Source organism: Rhagoletis zephyria, unplaced genomic scaffold (genome assembly GCF_001687245.7).
Source record: "Rhagoletis zephyria isolate East Lansing unplaced genomic scaffold, Rhagoletis_zephyria_1.1 Rzeph_scaffold_00972, whole genome shotgun sequence".
Classification (NCBI taxonomy): Eukaryota; Metazoa; Arthropoda; class Insecta; order Diptera; family Tephritidae; genus Rhagoletis; species Rhagoletis zephyria.
The window spans coordinates 116,501-132,073 of NW_016158056.1; the positions used below are offsets into that span (position 1 = coordinate 116,501).

The following is a 15,573-nucleotide window of genomic DNA, read 5'->3' on the forward strand; positions in this document are numbered from 1 at the left end:
CTCTGAAAATGTTACTAGTTCACAAAATTATTAAATTTAGTTTTTAATGTTTAATGTTAATTAGCTTTGAGTTTATGAAGGATTTCCTTTAGTAAAATTTTGTCGTAAGTGTCATTTGTCCACAATTTGGCAGCCACTTTGTATGAAATACGACAAAATTTTATCAAAATTTCTACTAAATTAACGACACTTTTTACTCAATATCTCGCAAACTAAAGGAGATATCCAAAATTGAGAACGTCATTGTTAAAGCTGAAATTAGTCGAGAACGCAGAACGTATACTTAAACGCAGTCTGTATACGCAGAATTTTGTCGATTACTGGAGCCCTCAGTGTTGCTTACTACGTTGTTGCCACTCATCAATGTCTTTTCATAAACTTACCCTTTCAACTACAATTTTTCGTGCTATAATAGATTTTAGCTAAATATAAACTACTTAGTTTTCAACAAAAACCTTATTCAATAGTAAATTTCAAATATTTTAAACATAATTTGAATAAGAACTTATATCTTTTTTACCATCTGTAAAACTGACGAAGTGGCAACCATCTAAAGAAGGAGAAATCAGCTGACACGGAAAAATCTGAATTCCGCAGATTTCTGCGCTACGGGCTACAACTACAGAAAAATTCTGCGGTGTTGAGTTTTAATTTACGTGGCGCTTGGGTAAGACAGATCGTGTCAGCTGACTCGGGTTTACGTACCGGTAGGTTTACGTTCTTGACTAATTTCAGCTTTAGATATTGATTAGTTTAATATGGCTGCATCACTAACTAAATGTTTACTAAATTATAGAATCAATATGTCGGAAACTAAAGGAGATATCTTAAAACTGATAACACAAATCGAAAGACCTTATTTCAAAATATATAACTGCATCTAGAACTAAACATCGTCAAAATTGCGCTTGCGACATCTTTTACCATACTGTGCTTTTACCCAGGCGACGATATGTATGAGAGCGTTCAATCGATAGTTTCTTTTCTATATGGTCAGTCGATTTTCGGTTGGCTCAAAAGTATCAATACCAAAATTACTTGGTATTGGATGAAAAGCATCGAGTATGCACTTGTATTTACTTGTATCGATTCATTCCTAAGTAAAATTCCAATTGTTTTTTGCAGCGTCCCTAGGCGTAGTCTGTTTCAGAGGATATTTTCTGGTTCTGTGGCAAAACCGTTAAAAAAAATAAATACATATATCATTATTAGGCATGGCGCTCCAAGAGAATGAGATGCAATATAGCGATGATATCGTGAAGATCCTGAGAGACGGCAACGGTGGCGATGCAGAAGTCACAAAGAGCACTATTACTAAAATTTTGTCACGCATAAAGCGTTACCAGGAGCGTATACGCAAACATATCGAAGACAATTATATTGAATTCATGCCAAATCAAACAACTTCCGACGCGTACCTCGATGAAGGTGAGCAATTAGTGCGTGAGTCTGAGCACTTGCTGCAGACAATTGGCAGCGAAGCAAATGCCGCATTACGCCAAGCCAACTCGGAGCTGGGTGCGTGTATAGACGAATTCCGTGAAATGTCGCTGGGTTTACGCGTGTCCTTCAGAATACTCAAGGTTGACGACCTGTTTCAATGTGTAGAGGAGGCAAATTCGAACAAGGAGTACTTGGTGGTGCTGGATCATCTGGGCAAATTAAAGAGCTTAATATACAGTGACGGAGGCACAGATGTAGATCGCGTGTTCCAAAAATGTGAATGCTACAATACAATAAAAGTAAAATATCACATTCAAGCGAATATATTAAAACAGAACTTGCAGCAGCGATTCGAGTTGCTGGTGCAATTCACTGAAAAACCTTTCTCCCATTCGAAATATATAACGCTGCAGGTATCGAAGGATGTTAATCAATTGCAAGATACTGTGATGGCGTTGTTCCAAGCAAGTAGTTAGAGATTAATAGTTTAGTATAAACTTAATTCAGTACCTTATATTATTTTCAGGCGCGTTATAATCCCATTAAGATATGCGATTTTCTGCTAGAAAACTGTTTAGAGCCACTAATTTTGAAGCCAGTTTCATTGGACTACAGCGAAGAAAATCCCGAACATGTGCGATTGACACTTTCATACTCGTTAAAAGAAATGAGTCGAAGCTTACGTCCTTCCTACAAGAAAGTGTTTGAAAATATTAAGCTGCTTTTGAATTGTTTAGCCAACATAAATGTTTCAGTATCCAATGATCAACAAGTATTCTCCATTATCGGTGATCATATAAAACAACGATTTTTGAATTTACTAGTGGAAGAATGCCTGATGCATGCAATACCCAAAAATATGAGCGAATACGATGAGTCAACGCTCGTAGAGGATGTCGTTCAATTTGAACACTTTCTAGCGGATGCGTTTCTCATTAACTCAGAAACCGATAAAGCTCTTAGCGATTTTGCCGAAAAATTTGAAAGCTACTTCCGTGAACAATTCAGCAATAAACTTATAAAAAGCGCGCTAGACATAATGCATAAGGACTTGCAAGATATGGCATTAATTGCTGAAAAGAATTCCGCGGAAGATGTAGCTAAAAATCCTTTTCTCTTTCCTTGCTGTATGGTCTCGAAGAGCACACTGGTGAGTGCATTATTGTTTGTATGTCTCTAAAGTTTTACAACAATATTTGGTATATTTTTTAGGAATTAATTAAGTTGATGGAGCGCATACTTCGCCAATCACATGATACAGAAGATGAAAGTCTGTTAAACGTTATCAGCGTCATATTGATTTCGTATGTTGGCGAAGTGCCGAAGATACATGAGAAGCTTCTAGAAAGCATACCACAGCAATCTGCTCTGTTCTATAATAATTGCCAATTTTTAGCACATTGGGTGACCACGAATTCAGAAAAGGGCATACCCACATACCCAGCATTGGTTAAGACCCTACATATGAGTGGAAGCAAATATTTGAATGTACAAATCAATTATCAGCAAAAGATTATCATGGGCATACTCAAAGAATTTGGTAATTTTGTGCATAGATACATAAAACAAGTGCCTATTGTATAACCTTTTATATAAAAAATATTTGTATTCTCTTGCAGATATTTCCGATGCACATACAGTTGGCACTGCGCCGTTGAAATTATTGCGCCAGTGTTTACGTCAATTAGATTTGTTGAAAAATGTTTGGCAGAATGTGCTACCCGATGCAATTTATAACAAGACATTTTGCGATATTATACATGATTTTTGTAATGAAATAATACGACGTATTCTCGCAATGGAGGATATTTCGGCAACAGTGGCAAGTGAGTTGAGTGAGCTAATCAGTGTCATATTGGAGAAGGTGCCAACTTTATTCAAGGTAAATTTCTGATGGGATGCAATGATGCGAATCAAATGCTATTTTTTTTTTTTGTACTTCCTGCAGCACAAACATGAAGTGATACATATTAAATCTTGGATGAAACTTGAGCAATTGAAAATGATACTGAATGCTTCGTTGCAAGAAATCACCGAGCAGTGGTGTGAAGGTGCCGGTATTTTAACGGCAAACTATAAGGCAGAAGAAATTAAGCATCTCATACGAGCACTTTTCCAAAATACCGATCGGCGCGCCAAGGCATTAACGAAAATTGTCTAAACAAGATACACTGGTAGTATAAGATTTTTATTCTAAAATTATAATAATTAGTAAATAATAAGTATGTTTTTCTGCAATATTTCTGAGAAAAGTTTTCGCTGAATCCGCCTTCACTCTGAATTTTTATTCAGGCAGGTTCTGCAATTCACTTCCGAGTGAATTTCAACCCCTGCCAATTTGAATTCAAAGGGAAGTTTATTTTGAAATTCACTCTGAAGTGAATTACAGAACCTGCCTCAATCAGGCAGGAAAAGCAAATAGCAAAGCGAATTAATACATATATATATAAATCTATATGTATATGTATATATATATAAATTCCCCTTGACGTGTACATTTTGTTTTTGTACTTCTGCTATAAACTTAGGAAAATATGTAAATTCGGCAGATATTTGAATATTAATAAACGCTTATTATATCATTTAATAATCGGTAAGTTGCGTCTGAAGGCAATTCAACCTGCTGCAGTAGCATGCGTCCCTGCACACTCAGCTAAAGCCAGAATATGTTCTCAAATGGCATGATTGGATATGAAAACCAGATTGTCGCCAAAACATACTTTTCTTCGCTTACGGGAATTTTATTCGGAGCTCTCGGCAACAGCCTGTGTAAGTAAAGGTGATAATTGCTCACGCAACAGGCTGTGATCTCGACCATGGGTAACTTGGAGAATTTTTTGCGCTTCCTTTAAACTGTTCACGGCCTCTGGTAAGTAGTTTTCGTATAGTTGAATCTTGCCAATTTTTAAATAAAGCAGTCCTAGCAACGGATGCCAATCGCCGAGATATTTTCTATGAAAAATTAAAAATGATTAAAAAATATACACATTTAATATTAGGCTAACCTGAAGCCTACAACCAACTCTTTGCCAAACTCCAACGCCTCTCTCCACTTCAACACATCGATGGCAGCTTCAAACGCCGCATCTAAAGTTTTAACATGCCAAATATTTAGTGGATGAATAAAACCTTTTTGTTTGGCGAGGCATAGTTTGCAAACATCGAAATCTGAAAAATCAAATGGAATTAGAAACTATTGATTAATTACATAGCGATGTCTTACAAGCCACATCCTTCATATTTTCCAAGTGCATTTTTGTTATGGCCATAGCCTCATTGTATCCATTCCGTTGCTTCGGACTGACGCCAGTATCACAACGTGGACAGTTATTGAGATTTATATCTAAATACTCATTACAATTTTTATTGCCACAGGCAGCAGCTAGCATTTCGTGTGTTTCCTGCACATCAGTGCATTTCGAACATACGCAGAGAAAAAAATAATTCGCTTGAAGCTCGGCACGCCTTTGTTCAGGTGTATTTAGAAGATCTATATAGCTGATGAAGATCTGAAGTGAGGGAGTGCAATTAGTTTGAACAACATTAATTTTTAAAACGTAGTTGATGAACCTTGGACCAATCCAAGCACTCGATGTCGTCGATTGCATGCACATGTAAGGTAGTACCCTCGAAAGTAGCAACCGCGTTTGGCTTGCAGCTGTGATCTGTTACTGAAACGCCTAGATAAATAGCTGTGGCAATGGAATTCATTTCAGGGTCGAGTATGCTGAAGCCATTAGTGATTAACTAAAATAAAAAAAATACTAATAAATTCAAAATTTGTGGAAGTGGCAAATTATATTTTTATGTTTATTTTGCCGCTTCTTTACAGATTTATTTGCGCGAGATATTGCACTGGGTTCAAAAAATTACGTTACGTTCACTACAAAACCTTGGCGCCAACATACAAATACTATAGGGGAGGAGATCTGAAGTGAAACTGAAAGCACAGCTGAGGCATCGTAAAATGCTACCGGCACACCTATTTTTTAATTTATTTATTTTTTTCTTAGCGAGTGCATGACTTTAATCATTTTCCGAATTTCTTGGCCACTAGCCAGAAATTTTAAACTTTGTTTTGGATTTCACACATGTATATACATAGGAACATACATATGCATGTACATACATACATACGTACTGAGATGCAGTATTTTTGACTCGCTAATGAGCGACCAGCATGAATTGAGAGATGTTGAGGATCATCGTATTTTAATAATTTTTTCTTTTTTTCTAATGATAGAAAATTAAATTATAATTAAATTTGTATCCTATTCAATACTTACCCTCCCATAGATACTTGTTAATTCCGTTAGATTAGGCACTATAGCATTTTCTCCCATCATATCTCGCAACACGCCATGCAAAGATTCTAAATGCTCCAAACGTCGTGCGTCATTTTTTATCTCACCATAATCTGTTTATCAAAAAGCTTAAATTTGTTATCATAAATAGTTAATCAATGTAATCTTACGGGACATCATGTCACGAAACCGACGTGAACAAGTTTCAGTGTAGTACCCACGCACTAGATCGCCTCCCTTGTCCAAGTGTATTATCAATTTACAAAGCATGCGTGCTGCATCGGGCACAATACGCGGATAAATGCGCTTTAGGAATGGACATTCGATTTTATGCAGCCTCCAGCATTGCGTTTGGCAGTCACGACCGCAATAATACACGTACTGGCAGTTGGCACATTTCAATACCTTGCAGCTGAAAATAAAACATATTAATGTGACTGCGTTTTTTCCGAAATTTCACGCCATCATTTACGCTTGCAGGCAATTATCGCAGCGCTCTTTACGGTATTTGGCTTGCAGCACAAAGACAAATGGTTGTTCCGTAAGTATGCGATCGCCTCGTTGAATTGCTGTGCCATTACGTACTGCTGACTTCATTCTTCTGTTCGCCTGGCTATTGCTCTTTTTAGTTGCAGATGCCGGCGGCAGCGTTGTGCTGCCAAAAGCGGCTAAGAGCTTATGAAAGTCTTGTATGCGTAGAAAAGTTGGCATTGATCTTCACGTTCTCACCAGTCCACGAGTCCTCGAACAACTAAAGCAGTTAATTTCGAAGCAAAACATTTAATTGACTTATATTTCGAAAAAAGAAATACTAGATGTACTCACCTGACATTTCGAGGGACTCGATGCTATTACCAGTTCGACCCAAAAGCTGCACTATGAATATGAAATAGTTTACCAGTATAAGCGCAGCTCAACCTTGATTTACTCAGATTTTTGATAGCACTCTGATGGACAATGATTTAAAGACTGTTTTTAAGGGCCCGTCCGCATTAATATACCCTCTTCTGACGCACTGGCATATTCTATTTTTAAATTATTTTTCAACTAGGACTGAAATGAGAATGTAAAATAAATAAAACGCGGCGTTATGAACTATTTTTAACACCTGAACATCTGATAACGGGGTCAGGTAAGGAAGGGGAGTTTATTTACGTTTAGCACAGGGTGAATAATTTAGCTCAGAAATGTAAATTGTCAAAACGCATAAACAGACGGCAGCGTTGATCCGGATCAACGCGGGAATTAACACGATGTAGATAACAAAGTTGATGTATTCCGCGAACCGCCGATTTTGGCCATTTTCATGTAAAAGAAAACGATGAACCAACGACTACATATCACGTAATCCGCCATCGTTGTATTTGTAATCGGTTTTCAGAAAAAAGTTTTCGTAGCGTTTTTATTGTTTTTTGGTTCGGTTGACATCGTCTTAACGTGTTGCCGTGTTGAATTAAATCTTCTTTAACCCCCTTGCTTGCATGCGTATCGTAGAAATTAGTTTTCGTATTATTCTTTTCATATTCCCGACAGATGTATATTATTTTTAATGTCTGTGGTTTTTGTACACTTTTTAGCGTTAACCAACACAAAAACGCTAACTATCGGATTTGCTACGACGAACATCGGTTCGTAATAGGGATAACAGAATGCAAGCGTTTATCGTGCATCGTACGAATTAATGATAGGGGGGTTAGTTAAAGAAAAGTGGAATAGAGTGGTACTTGTCATGAACCAAAAAGACAAGATCACGCGGGCAGGAGACTAGCCCGTTAGAATTGCATTTAGGAAAAAAGTTGTACGATTTTGACATTAGCCGTTTGTTTACATTTCTTCGGTGGTGGCTTTTTACTGCAATTTTCTTCATTTTCGCTTGTGACAATGTGTGTACACATAAGATAAAGAATAATTTAACACAACGGCATGATTTATAGAAGAATTTGCATAATAAAAATGATTTTTCATGCGTTCAACAATTTCGCGGTTTTCTCCGTTCTCTTCGTCGTGCACTTCTTACAACAAAGATGGCGTCGAGATTTCGGCAGCTAGAAAATAACTTTTTTCGTTCTTTCCTTCCCGCGTGATCTTGTGTCTTTCGTTCATGGTACTTGTAATGTAAACAAATGCTCCGCTGACGAACTTTTACGCAAACTTTTTACTCAAAACCAGTTACAAATCTTTGAAATTTACTATTAAATAAGGTTTTTTTGTTGAAAAGTAAGTAGTTTATACTTAGCTACGATCTATTATAGCACGAAAAATTGAAGTTGAAAAGGTAAGTTTATAAAAAGCCACCGATGAATGGCAACACTGTATTAAGCAACACTGAGGGCCCCAGTAATCGACAAAATTCTGCATATACAGACTGCGTTTAAGTATGCGTTCTGCGTTCTTGACTAATTTCACCTTTAAAGGCCTGTATGCAGTTCTCAAGAAAAGCTAAAATTCCATACAAAATGACGTACAAGAAATGGCTAAGAAATTGTCGTGAGTCGAATTTCCTTCAGGCAGTACGCAGTTCTTATAAGAAATTTGCTACGCTTTTTATGCCTTGTGCTCTTTTTTTCACAAAAAACTTTAGAAAACCGTAGTAAAAAGCGTAGGAAATTTCTTAAGAACTGCGTACTGCCTGAAGGAAATTCGGCTCAAGAAAATTTCTTAGCCATTTCTTGTACATCATTTTGTATGGAATTTTAGCTTTTCTTGAGAACTGCATACAGGCCTTTATCCAGTACCAAAGAACGTAAATCTTTAAGACTGTGTTTATACACGGAAATTTTGTCCACGCGATTTTTCACATTCGCAAGAATCACCTTAAAATACAACAAACAAATCATTTTGACATTCAGAAGGACAACAGTGATTTTTACTAACACCACCTCGTAATTCGCCTTGGCTGCAAGTTTTCAATAACAGATATCCACTTGCACTACAGCAAAAATTTCGGTGGCAAGTCCAAGCCACTACGTGTCTACCTACCCTTAAGTGAAATACATATCTGTGTTTGTCACTCGTTGGATTTCATTTGTGTTGAGAATTTTAATGTCTGGTTCTGTAGTGTAATCGTGCACGGCATTTCGTTGTCCTGCAGTGTTCTTATTTTACATATTTAATATTTTGTGCAGGAGATCTTCCAAATTTAAGTCAAATTTCCTTTGGAATTGTGCAATAATATGTACAGATGTAATTAAAATAGTTCGCCAGGCGGTATTTCAATTGGTTATATGTATTTTAATATTACGAGGACCGCGTGTACTCAATCATTTGTGGCAGCAGTATTTTGAGATAAAAGAAGAGAATCGGGAAATCAAGCTAGTACTTTTGCAGTGTAATCGAAAAAACGTGTTCAGACATGAATGATTCGCAGCAGGCCTCATGCTCACGAAAGCCAGCTTCCACAAATTTAAGCGAATACAACATCGCCTCGAATCCACCAATGCTCAATCCTGAAGAGGCAGAGGAAGATCGCAAGCATATGCAGAAGATCATAGCAGCTTTGCGCTATTATCAGTGAGTAAATGTACCAGCTGTTACAAATGTAGCTGATAATTTTCTTTGATAATGCTACTGGAGGTTTGTGTGCCAATTATAATTGGGATGCCTTTTCTATTTTTGAGGTTAGACGCATGTGTAAAATTGCTTTACGCTTATCGCAGAGAACAGTAGTGACGATAGAGTCCATTGGTTCTTTGACCCGTTTCCACTAATGGATTTAATGAATTTACTTCAGTAGTGCCACTCATAAAAGTACAGCTTTTTGTTGTTGTTAAAACCATGTGTAATGAGTGATAAGAGCTTGACGCTGAAGGCGACGCTTATATATATGTTCATGCTCACGTAGGTTAGGGGAACGACGCAGCTGTTACGATGTTGCTATGAAATATACACCCGCTGTTAAGGCGCTGATGTTAGTAAGGCTTTGTTAGTTAGGGTGTGTGGGAAGAATGTGTGTACAATCATTAACCTTGTGAATATCAATTGACGCGTTTTTATTTAACTGCTGTTTACTAGGCAACTACTCAACGGTTAAATGTACTTTTCGTTTAAAAGTAGGGGCGCGTTGCTAGGAACGTATTTTAGTGTAAATATTCACTATATGTTTATTGTTTTTTTTTTTTAGAAAATACTGCTATGCGCGCGTAAATAAGACTGAAAGCTACCTCAACAGTCTTCCTAAACGTCATCAGGACATGTTGGCCAAGTATCGCAATCATTTGCGTGTTATAAGAGACTGTATCGATGAGAATCAGAAGGTTATCAGGAAAATGTTGCGCGACAATGTCGATTTTATTGATATGGACGGTTCCGAACAGATTTACGTTGCTCAGCATGACATCGATGGGCATGCGACCAAAATTAGGCGTCAAGATATGGAACATGTAAGGAGTTTTATAAAGCTGACGGTGTTGTTGTTGTAGCTTCTAAAGCTGATCATTTGTTTTACATGAATTAATAACATCTTTGCATTAATAGGCTAGTTAATACCTCTATTAACGATTACTTGTAATATTATATTGATTTTCTATGCAAACTTATCTACTGACCAATTAAAACACTAACTGCAATTTTATAATTGCAAATAGTAGAAAAATATACATCAAATACTTACTTGCCACAGGCAACAGAGCAAGCTGATGTTGAACCTTTTAAAATTTTAAAGGCCCAATCGACATTAAAGTTAATTGCGCGCGATTGGAGTGCATCCTGCGCCGAGGAGCGTGAACAATCGTACAAACCGATCATCGATGCTATCGAGGAGTTTTTTAAGCCTAGCGAATTGTAAGTTTATATTTTGGAGTTAGTTTATATACAGATTTTGATTATCCATTCTTGTCATTTCAGTGCACTTAATGAAGTGAAAATTCTTGTACCTGGTGCTGGGCTTGGACGTCTAACCTATGAACTAGCCTACCGTGGCTATGAATGTGAAGGCAATGAAGTTTCCTATTTTATGCTAATAGCCTCATATTTTGTCTTAAATCTGTAAGTATTAATGAAATTTATTTTGATTAATGTTTTAATAGATTTTATTTCCTGTAAACTTATAGCTGCACTGAGGAAAATAAGTACACGCTATATCCCTGGGTGCATCAGTTCGTAAATAATTTACGTATGGCAGATCAAGTGATGCCCATTCGGTTTCCTGACATTTGCCCAGCGAAAAATCCACCTAAGGGCAACTTAATGATGGCAGCAGGCGACTTTTTGGAGGTACATAGAGAAATGTTAGCGGAATAATTTAAAGTGAAGCGTGACAGCGAAATTGATATTGGTAGTCATCGTAGTCCGATTTTTCGTGATATCTACGAAAGTGGGTTGAATTGAATCCGAATTGCTACGAACGTATGTATTCAAAGTATACGCTACGTTCGTAGCTATTCGAATTCAATGGTAGATTTCACGAATAATCGGACTACGAAGGATTCTGTGATAACTCTGATTAACTATAAATACTTAGTTTAGAAAACGCAAACACCCAAAATCCCATATTTTTTACTAGCCAGCGAGTTTAAACTGAAAAATATGCGTTATTTATAGAGATATTACAGATCAGAATTTGCTCTAAAAGACGGAGCTTAAAAGTTTAATACTTGCCAATTGTAGTTGTATGAGCCGCTTAAAATTAGTTTTTTTCTCATCCATTCATCAATCAAAACAACAAGCACATCCACGCGCACTTATATCCAATAGTGTTTATTTACTTGTTCGCACACCTTAGACGGGCTTTCGATTGTTCATAAAACTTTGATACTTTGTACATACGTACATATGTATGTATGTATGTGCTTATTTTATCGCATTTAAATTTTTGTTTTTTGTAGGTCTACAAAACGCCTAACAGCTATGATTGTGTCGCCACTTGCTTCTTTATCGACTGCGCTAATAATATTGTGGACTTTATTGAAACTATTTTTAGGCAAGTATATATTTAACGAAATTGTCCCTGTCATGTGGGCAAGTGATTTAAATTACGCACGCTTATAATAAATATATAAGCACGAGTGTGTACGACTTATATGAAACTTATTTTGTAATAATTTATTATGTTTGTATAATTTTAACGCTTGCAACTAGGGCAATTTTTAATGTTGGAAATTTAACTCAAAATACAAAATCAAATTGTAATTTCAAAACTATACGTTTTTTTTTTGTTTTCAGAATATTGAAACCAGGCGGCATTTGGGTGAATTTGGGCCCACTACTTTATCATTTTAGCGATATACAGGGCGAGAATAGCATCGAACCTACTTTTGAAAATTTGGAGGTAATCATCAAAATGGTTGGCTTTGAATTTCTTCGTAGCCAAACAGGCGTACGCACTAAATATGCACAAAACCCACAATCCATGCTTAAAAGTGAATACGAAAGCTTATTTTGGATTTGCCGCAAGCCAGAAAATGCAGTTGACCGCATTGACGATTCATCGCATTGCGATGATGAATATGATGAGCTCATTGATGGCGGCGTTGGCAGTAGCAGCAACAGTAGTCGCTATGAAGATAACTACAGCAATGGCTACAGAAACGCATACCAACATCAATAGTATTGACGGCAGTTCAAGCAGCTGCTAGGCGTCAGCGGTGACAGTCAAGGGACGACAAAAGGCGCAAGGTATTATCACAGAATAAACAGTATACACAAGACGCAGCACATACAAATTTATTTTTCTTCGGCGGGCGTAATATTACAATCCGGACCAGAGCAGAGAAGTTAACATCACGACCACTATGAATAACATGGCGACCCGTAACAGAGCAGAGAAGTTAACATCACATCCACTGTGAATAACATGAAGTTAACATCTCGCCACAAACACACATCGTGATCAGCGTTGCCGGAAGCTTGAAAAAAAATGTATTATTTGTTTATTCTGTGGTATTATCTTGCCTAACACTTAGTTATTAGTCATTTTGCAATCCTAGTTTTTTGTTTTTTGACACAAACAACAAATTTTTCCACAAGCGTAAGCATACGCAAATCAGAATGACTATGTGTTTATAAAAACACAACTCGCTTGATGACAACAAAGTTGTACGTATAATACGGGGCCTGTTCGAGCCACGTAATAAAAGGGGCAATACTGCAGCACTGATGAAAATTTGCAATACTGTTGCAACTTCCCAACTGATAAAACGTTGCTAGAAAATTCACACCGATCGTGATACTTTAATAATTCTCGCAACATTGCGTTTGTGATTGCCTCTCGAACAAGCCCATGCTCTCTTTTATGATCAAGTAGTATAAATATTGAATATTAGGCATATGAAATTGAATTCTTTAACATGGAATATGTTTTTAAGTTTAATTAAAGCATTATGCAAAAGCATAAAACACGATACTATAGTAGAGTATGTTTGTAATTTTAAGCAAAGTATTACCGGAACCAGAACTATGATTTCAAAATCTACAAAGTTGCAAAAATAGTTGGTAGAACACACTTCACGAAATGAATGAAATAAAAATTTTACCTGTATTGAAATTAGTGGCAAACAATTTTTTAATTTGGTTGATTTTTCCCTCACAGTGCTATGCATATGATAAAGTTAACTGGATGCAGCTTTTTATTATTTTCTATTTGTCTTGCATCCATCTACGATAGAAATACAATAGGAAATATAATATGAAATAATGCAATTGTATTAAGACACCTTCATCAACAAAATAAGAAAAATATAATAAGAGCAAATGGGATTTCAGTTAAAAACATTACAACTTACAAGTATTACATTTTTTTCTCGTTTTTTGTTAGCGTGAAGGTGTTGAAATTGCAAATTATATTATTTAAATAAAAGCTAAGCTATTCATTACAATTTGAATTTAAAAATTGTACAAACAATTGCGGCACTTTGTCCAATGTGCTAGTAGTCGCATGATGCAATTTACTATAATTTAGAAATTGTCTTCGTAGCCGATTCATTTGAATAGCATTTACGGCCGCCGGAACTTCTACTTTCACCTGACTATCTTTCACCGGCACTGGACCGGTGTTACCAATTTTTCGTGCAGCCAAGACGTCGGCTATAATTTGTTGCGTTAACTTATCCAGCTCGAATAGATAATTTGTAGCACTTAGTGGTGGCTATAAGAATCATAGAAATGAACAAACTAAATATATGCTTTTTTAATTTTTTTCTTTGCTTACATTTTGTGTGCTTTGATTTGGTGGCAGGGGTTTCGACTCGTACAGCGCGCCATAGATAGTCTCTAAATTAAGCGCATCATCGGGAAACACCACAAACAATGGACTATCCCAACGGCAGTTGCCATGCGGTTCTTCGTAACGCATACACAAAGCATCGAATATTTCCCGTGTATATGGCACGTTCGAATTGTCCACTCGATCATCCAACACATCTGCACCAGTGCGCTGTTGGTTAAACTCCCATGCTCGCGCTTCCTGTATGCCACAGAAAAGTGTACACTGCGTACTTCGTGCCGCTTTGGTGGCGCAAAACAACTCGTAGCGATAGCCTTAAATTTGCGAAAGTAATTATTACACCCTTTGTAGTAGACTTAAATTGTACCTTTAATATAATTGCCAGCGTCTACGATGACCACATCTTCTTTATTAAGCATCCGTAGTGCCTCCGATTTAATATCGCTACGCACTTGTTTTTCTTTTTGAGAATCCGCAAAGTATTCGTTTTTCGGAAAACCGGCATTTGCTATAGAAACATTCTCCGAGATGAGATTTACCTTCTTCCCTTTGTCAGTAAAGTATTCCAAGAGCTGTTTGGCGCGGGTAGTTTTGCCGCTGGCAGGGAAGCCGGAGATTACTATCATTGGCATTTTTTACAATTATTAAAAAAAAAATTATGCGCTATTCATTTGCAAAAAATAAATAAATCCCCTACTGATCCAATGGTCAAAGAAGCTGGTGCGTGGTGCAGTGGTGAATTCGCGTTTGTTTACATCCCATTTTGACACTCGAACAGCTGATAGGAGAGAGTGGGTCAAAGAAATATTAAGTATTTGGGGTTCAATCCCGCTTCCGGGTAGAGTTGTCAATCGATATACATATATCGATAATATCGACCTAATTCATATGTTTTTCTAAATCCGTTTATTTTTCATTATCTTGGTTTTATAAATTTGTTTATTTTAGCGTCTTACGGTTGCATTTAGTATCGAGAAATATTGCGAGAAATTCATTCGCCGTGTAAACAGTCAAAAAGCGATTTCAGGAATTTTCCCTTCAATTCGCCTTTGGGAATAAAAAAAATGTCTTTCGAAAGTCACTTTACATTCAAGGTGCCACTGCTTATGCAACTGCTTTCTGAAATTGCTCAATTTGACAGTATTTTGAAATATACTGCATTGCTATATCCATGCTTAACAAAAATGGCGCTTTTAGAAATAATGCCATGAACCAACTAAACAGATCACCCAGCACGGCAACCGTGTATTTGTTATTGCATTTAAGAAAAAATTAATAATAGTTGATAACGGCATTTTTAATCGGTTGTTTCATGCACACACATGGTTTCATTNCACCCAGCACGGCAACCGTGTATTTGTTATTGCATTTAAGAAAAAATTAATAATAGTTGATAACGGCATTTTTAATCGGCTGTTTCATGCACACACATGGTTTCATTCCGTTTAATTCACATGGCGGCGAAAAAATGAGGGCACTGGAAAAAAAAATGATTTTTTCTCGCACACCGTCCTGGGTGATCTTTATTCGTTCGTTCATGAAATAATCCTGCCAAGTATTTTCACTTTGAACCAATGATCAGACCATCGATAGTAGGTGCGTTCGCGTAGCTGTTAATTGTTCAAGTTTAACCAAAACTTACAGGTTTTTGCGTTCGCGTACGCAAAA

General features: G+C 36.8%; 4 protein-coding genes across 12 annotated transcripts; 2 read left to right on the plus strand and 2 right to left on the minus strand.

Moving 5' to 3' along the window:
- Positions 1-759: 759 nt before the first annotated feature.
- Positions 760-3,713, plus strand: Zw10 (Zeste-white 10 kinetochore protein). Of its 3 annotated transcripts, none has more exons than XM_017615157.1 (6): positions 760-1,062; positions 1,126-1,907; positions 1,970-2,593; positions 2,656-2,983; positions 3,063-3,325; positions 3,392-3,713. In XM_017615157.1, the coding sequence occupies exons 2-6, from the start codon at positions 1,215-1,217 to the stop codon at positions 3,602-3,604; spliced, it is 2,121 nt and encodes a 706-aa protein (XP_017470646.1). In that variant the 5' UTR covers positions 760-1,062; positions 1,126-1,214; the 3' UTR covers positions 3,605-3,713. The 3 variants fall into 3 exon arrangements, with proteins under 3 accessions (XP_017470646.1, XP_017470647.1, XP_017470644.1); XM_017615158.1 differs by lacking the exon at positions 760-1,062 and having other exon boundaries at positions 1,076-1,907; positions 3,392-3,537; positions 3,575-3,616; XM_017615155.1 differs by lacking the exon at positions 760-1,062 and having other exon boundaries at positions 1,076-1,907.
- On the minus strand, positions 3,615-6,893 carry Smyd3 (SET and MYND domain containing, class 3). Of its 5 annotated transcripts, none has more exons than XM_017615160.1 (10): positions 6,856-6,893; positions 6,573-6,800; positions 6,220-6,498; positions 5,918-6,159; positions 5,730-5,860; positions 5,014-5,190; positions 4,667-4,952; positions 4,449-4,611; positions 4,194-4,395; positions 3,615-4,138 (listed from the first exon to the last, which is right to left on the minus strand). In XM_017615160.1, the coding sequence occupies exons 3-10, from the start codon at positions 6,456-6,458 to the stop codon at positions 4,097-4,099; spliced, it is 1,482 nt and encodes a 493-aa protein (XP_017470649.1). In that variant the 5' UTR covers positions 6,459-6,498; positions 6,573-6,800; positions 6,856-6,893; the 3' UTR covers positions 3,615-4,096. The 5 variants fall into 5 exon arrangements, with proteins under 5 accessions (XP_017470649.1, XP_017470650.1, XP_017470648.1 ...); XM_017615161.1 differs by having other exon boundaries at positions 6,862-6,876; XM_017615159.1 differs by having other exon boundaries at positions 6,573-6,890.
- Positions 6,894-8,761: 1,868 nt separating this feature from the next.
- On the plus strand, positions 8,762-13,230 carry LOC108362256 (carnosine N-methyltransferase). 2 transcript variants are annotated; one of them, XM_017615164.1, is made up of 7 exons: positions 8,762-9,257; positions 9,868-10,126; positions 10,366-10,526; positions 10,590-10,730; positions 10,796-10,958; positions 11,570-11,664; positions 11,907-13,230. In XM_017615164.1, the coding sequence occupies exons 1-7, from the start codon at positions 9,100-9,102 to the stop codon at positions 12,289-12,291; spliced, it is 1,362 nt and encodes a 453-aa protein (XP_017470653.1). In that variant the 5' UTR covers positions 8,762-9,099; the 3' UTR covers positions 12,292-13,230. The 2 variants fall into 2 exon arrangements, with proteins under 2 accessions (XP_017470653.1, XP_017470654.1); XM_017615165.1 differs by having other exon boundaries at positions 10,408-10,526.
- An 18-nt stretch (positions 13,231-13,248) lies between these two features.
- On the minus strand, positions 13,249-14,820 carry LOC108362258 (protein KTI12 homolog). Of its 2 annotated transcripts, XR_001847443.1 has the most exons (4): positions 14,273-14,820; positions 13,891-14,219; positions 13,466-13,827; positions 13,249-13,338 (listed from the first exon to the last, which is right to left on the minus strand). XR_001847443.1 is itself a non-coding variant. In XM_017615167.1 (3 exons), the coding sequence occupies exons 1-3, from the start codon at positions 14,535-14,537 to the stop codon at positions 13,546-13,548; spliced, it is 876 nt and encodes a 291-aa protein (XP_017470656.1). In that variant the 5' UTR covers positions 14,538-14,820; the 3' UTR covers positions 13,330-13,545. The 2 variants fall into 2 exon arrangements, 1 of the variants encoding a protein (XP_017470656.1); XM_017615167.1 differs by having other exon boundaries at positions 13,330-13,827.
- Positions 14,821-15,573: the final 753 nt, after the last annotated feature.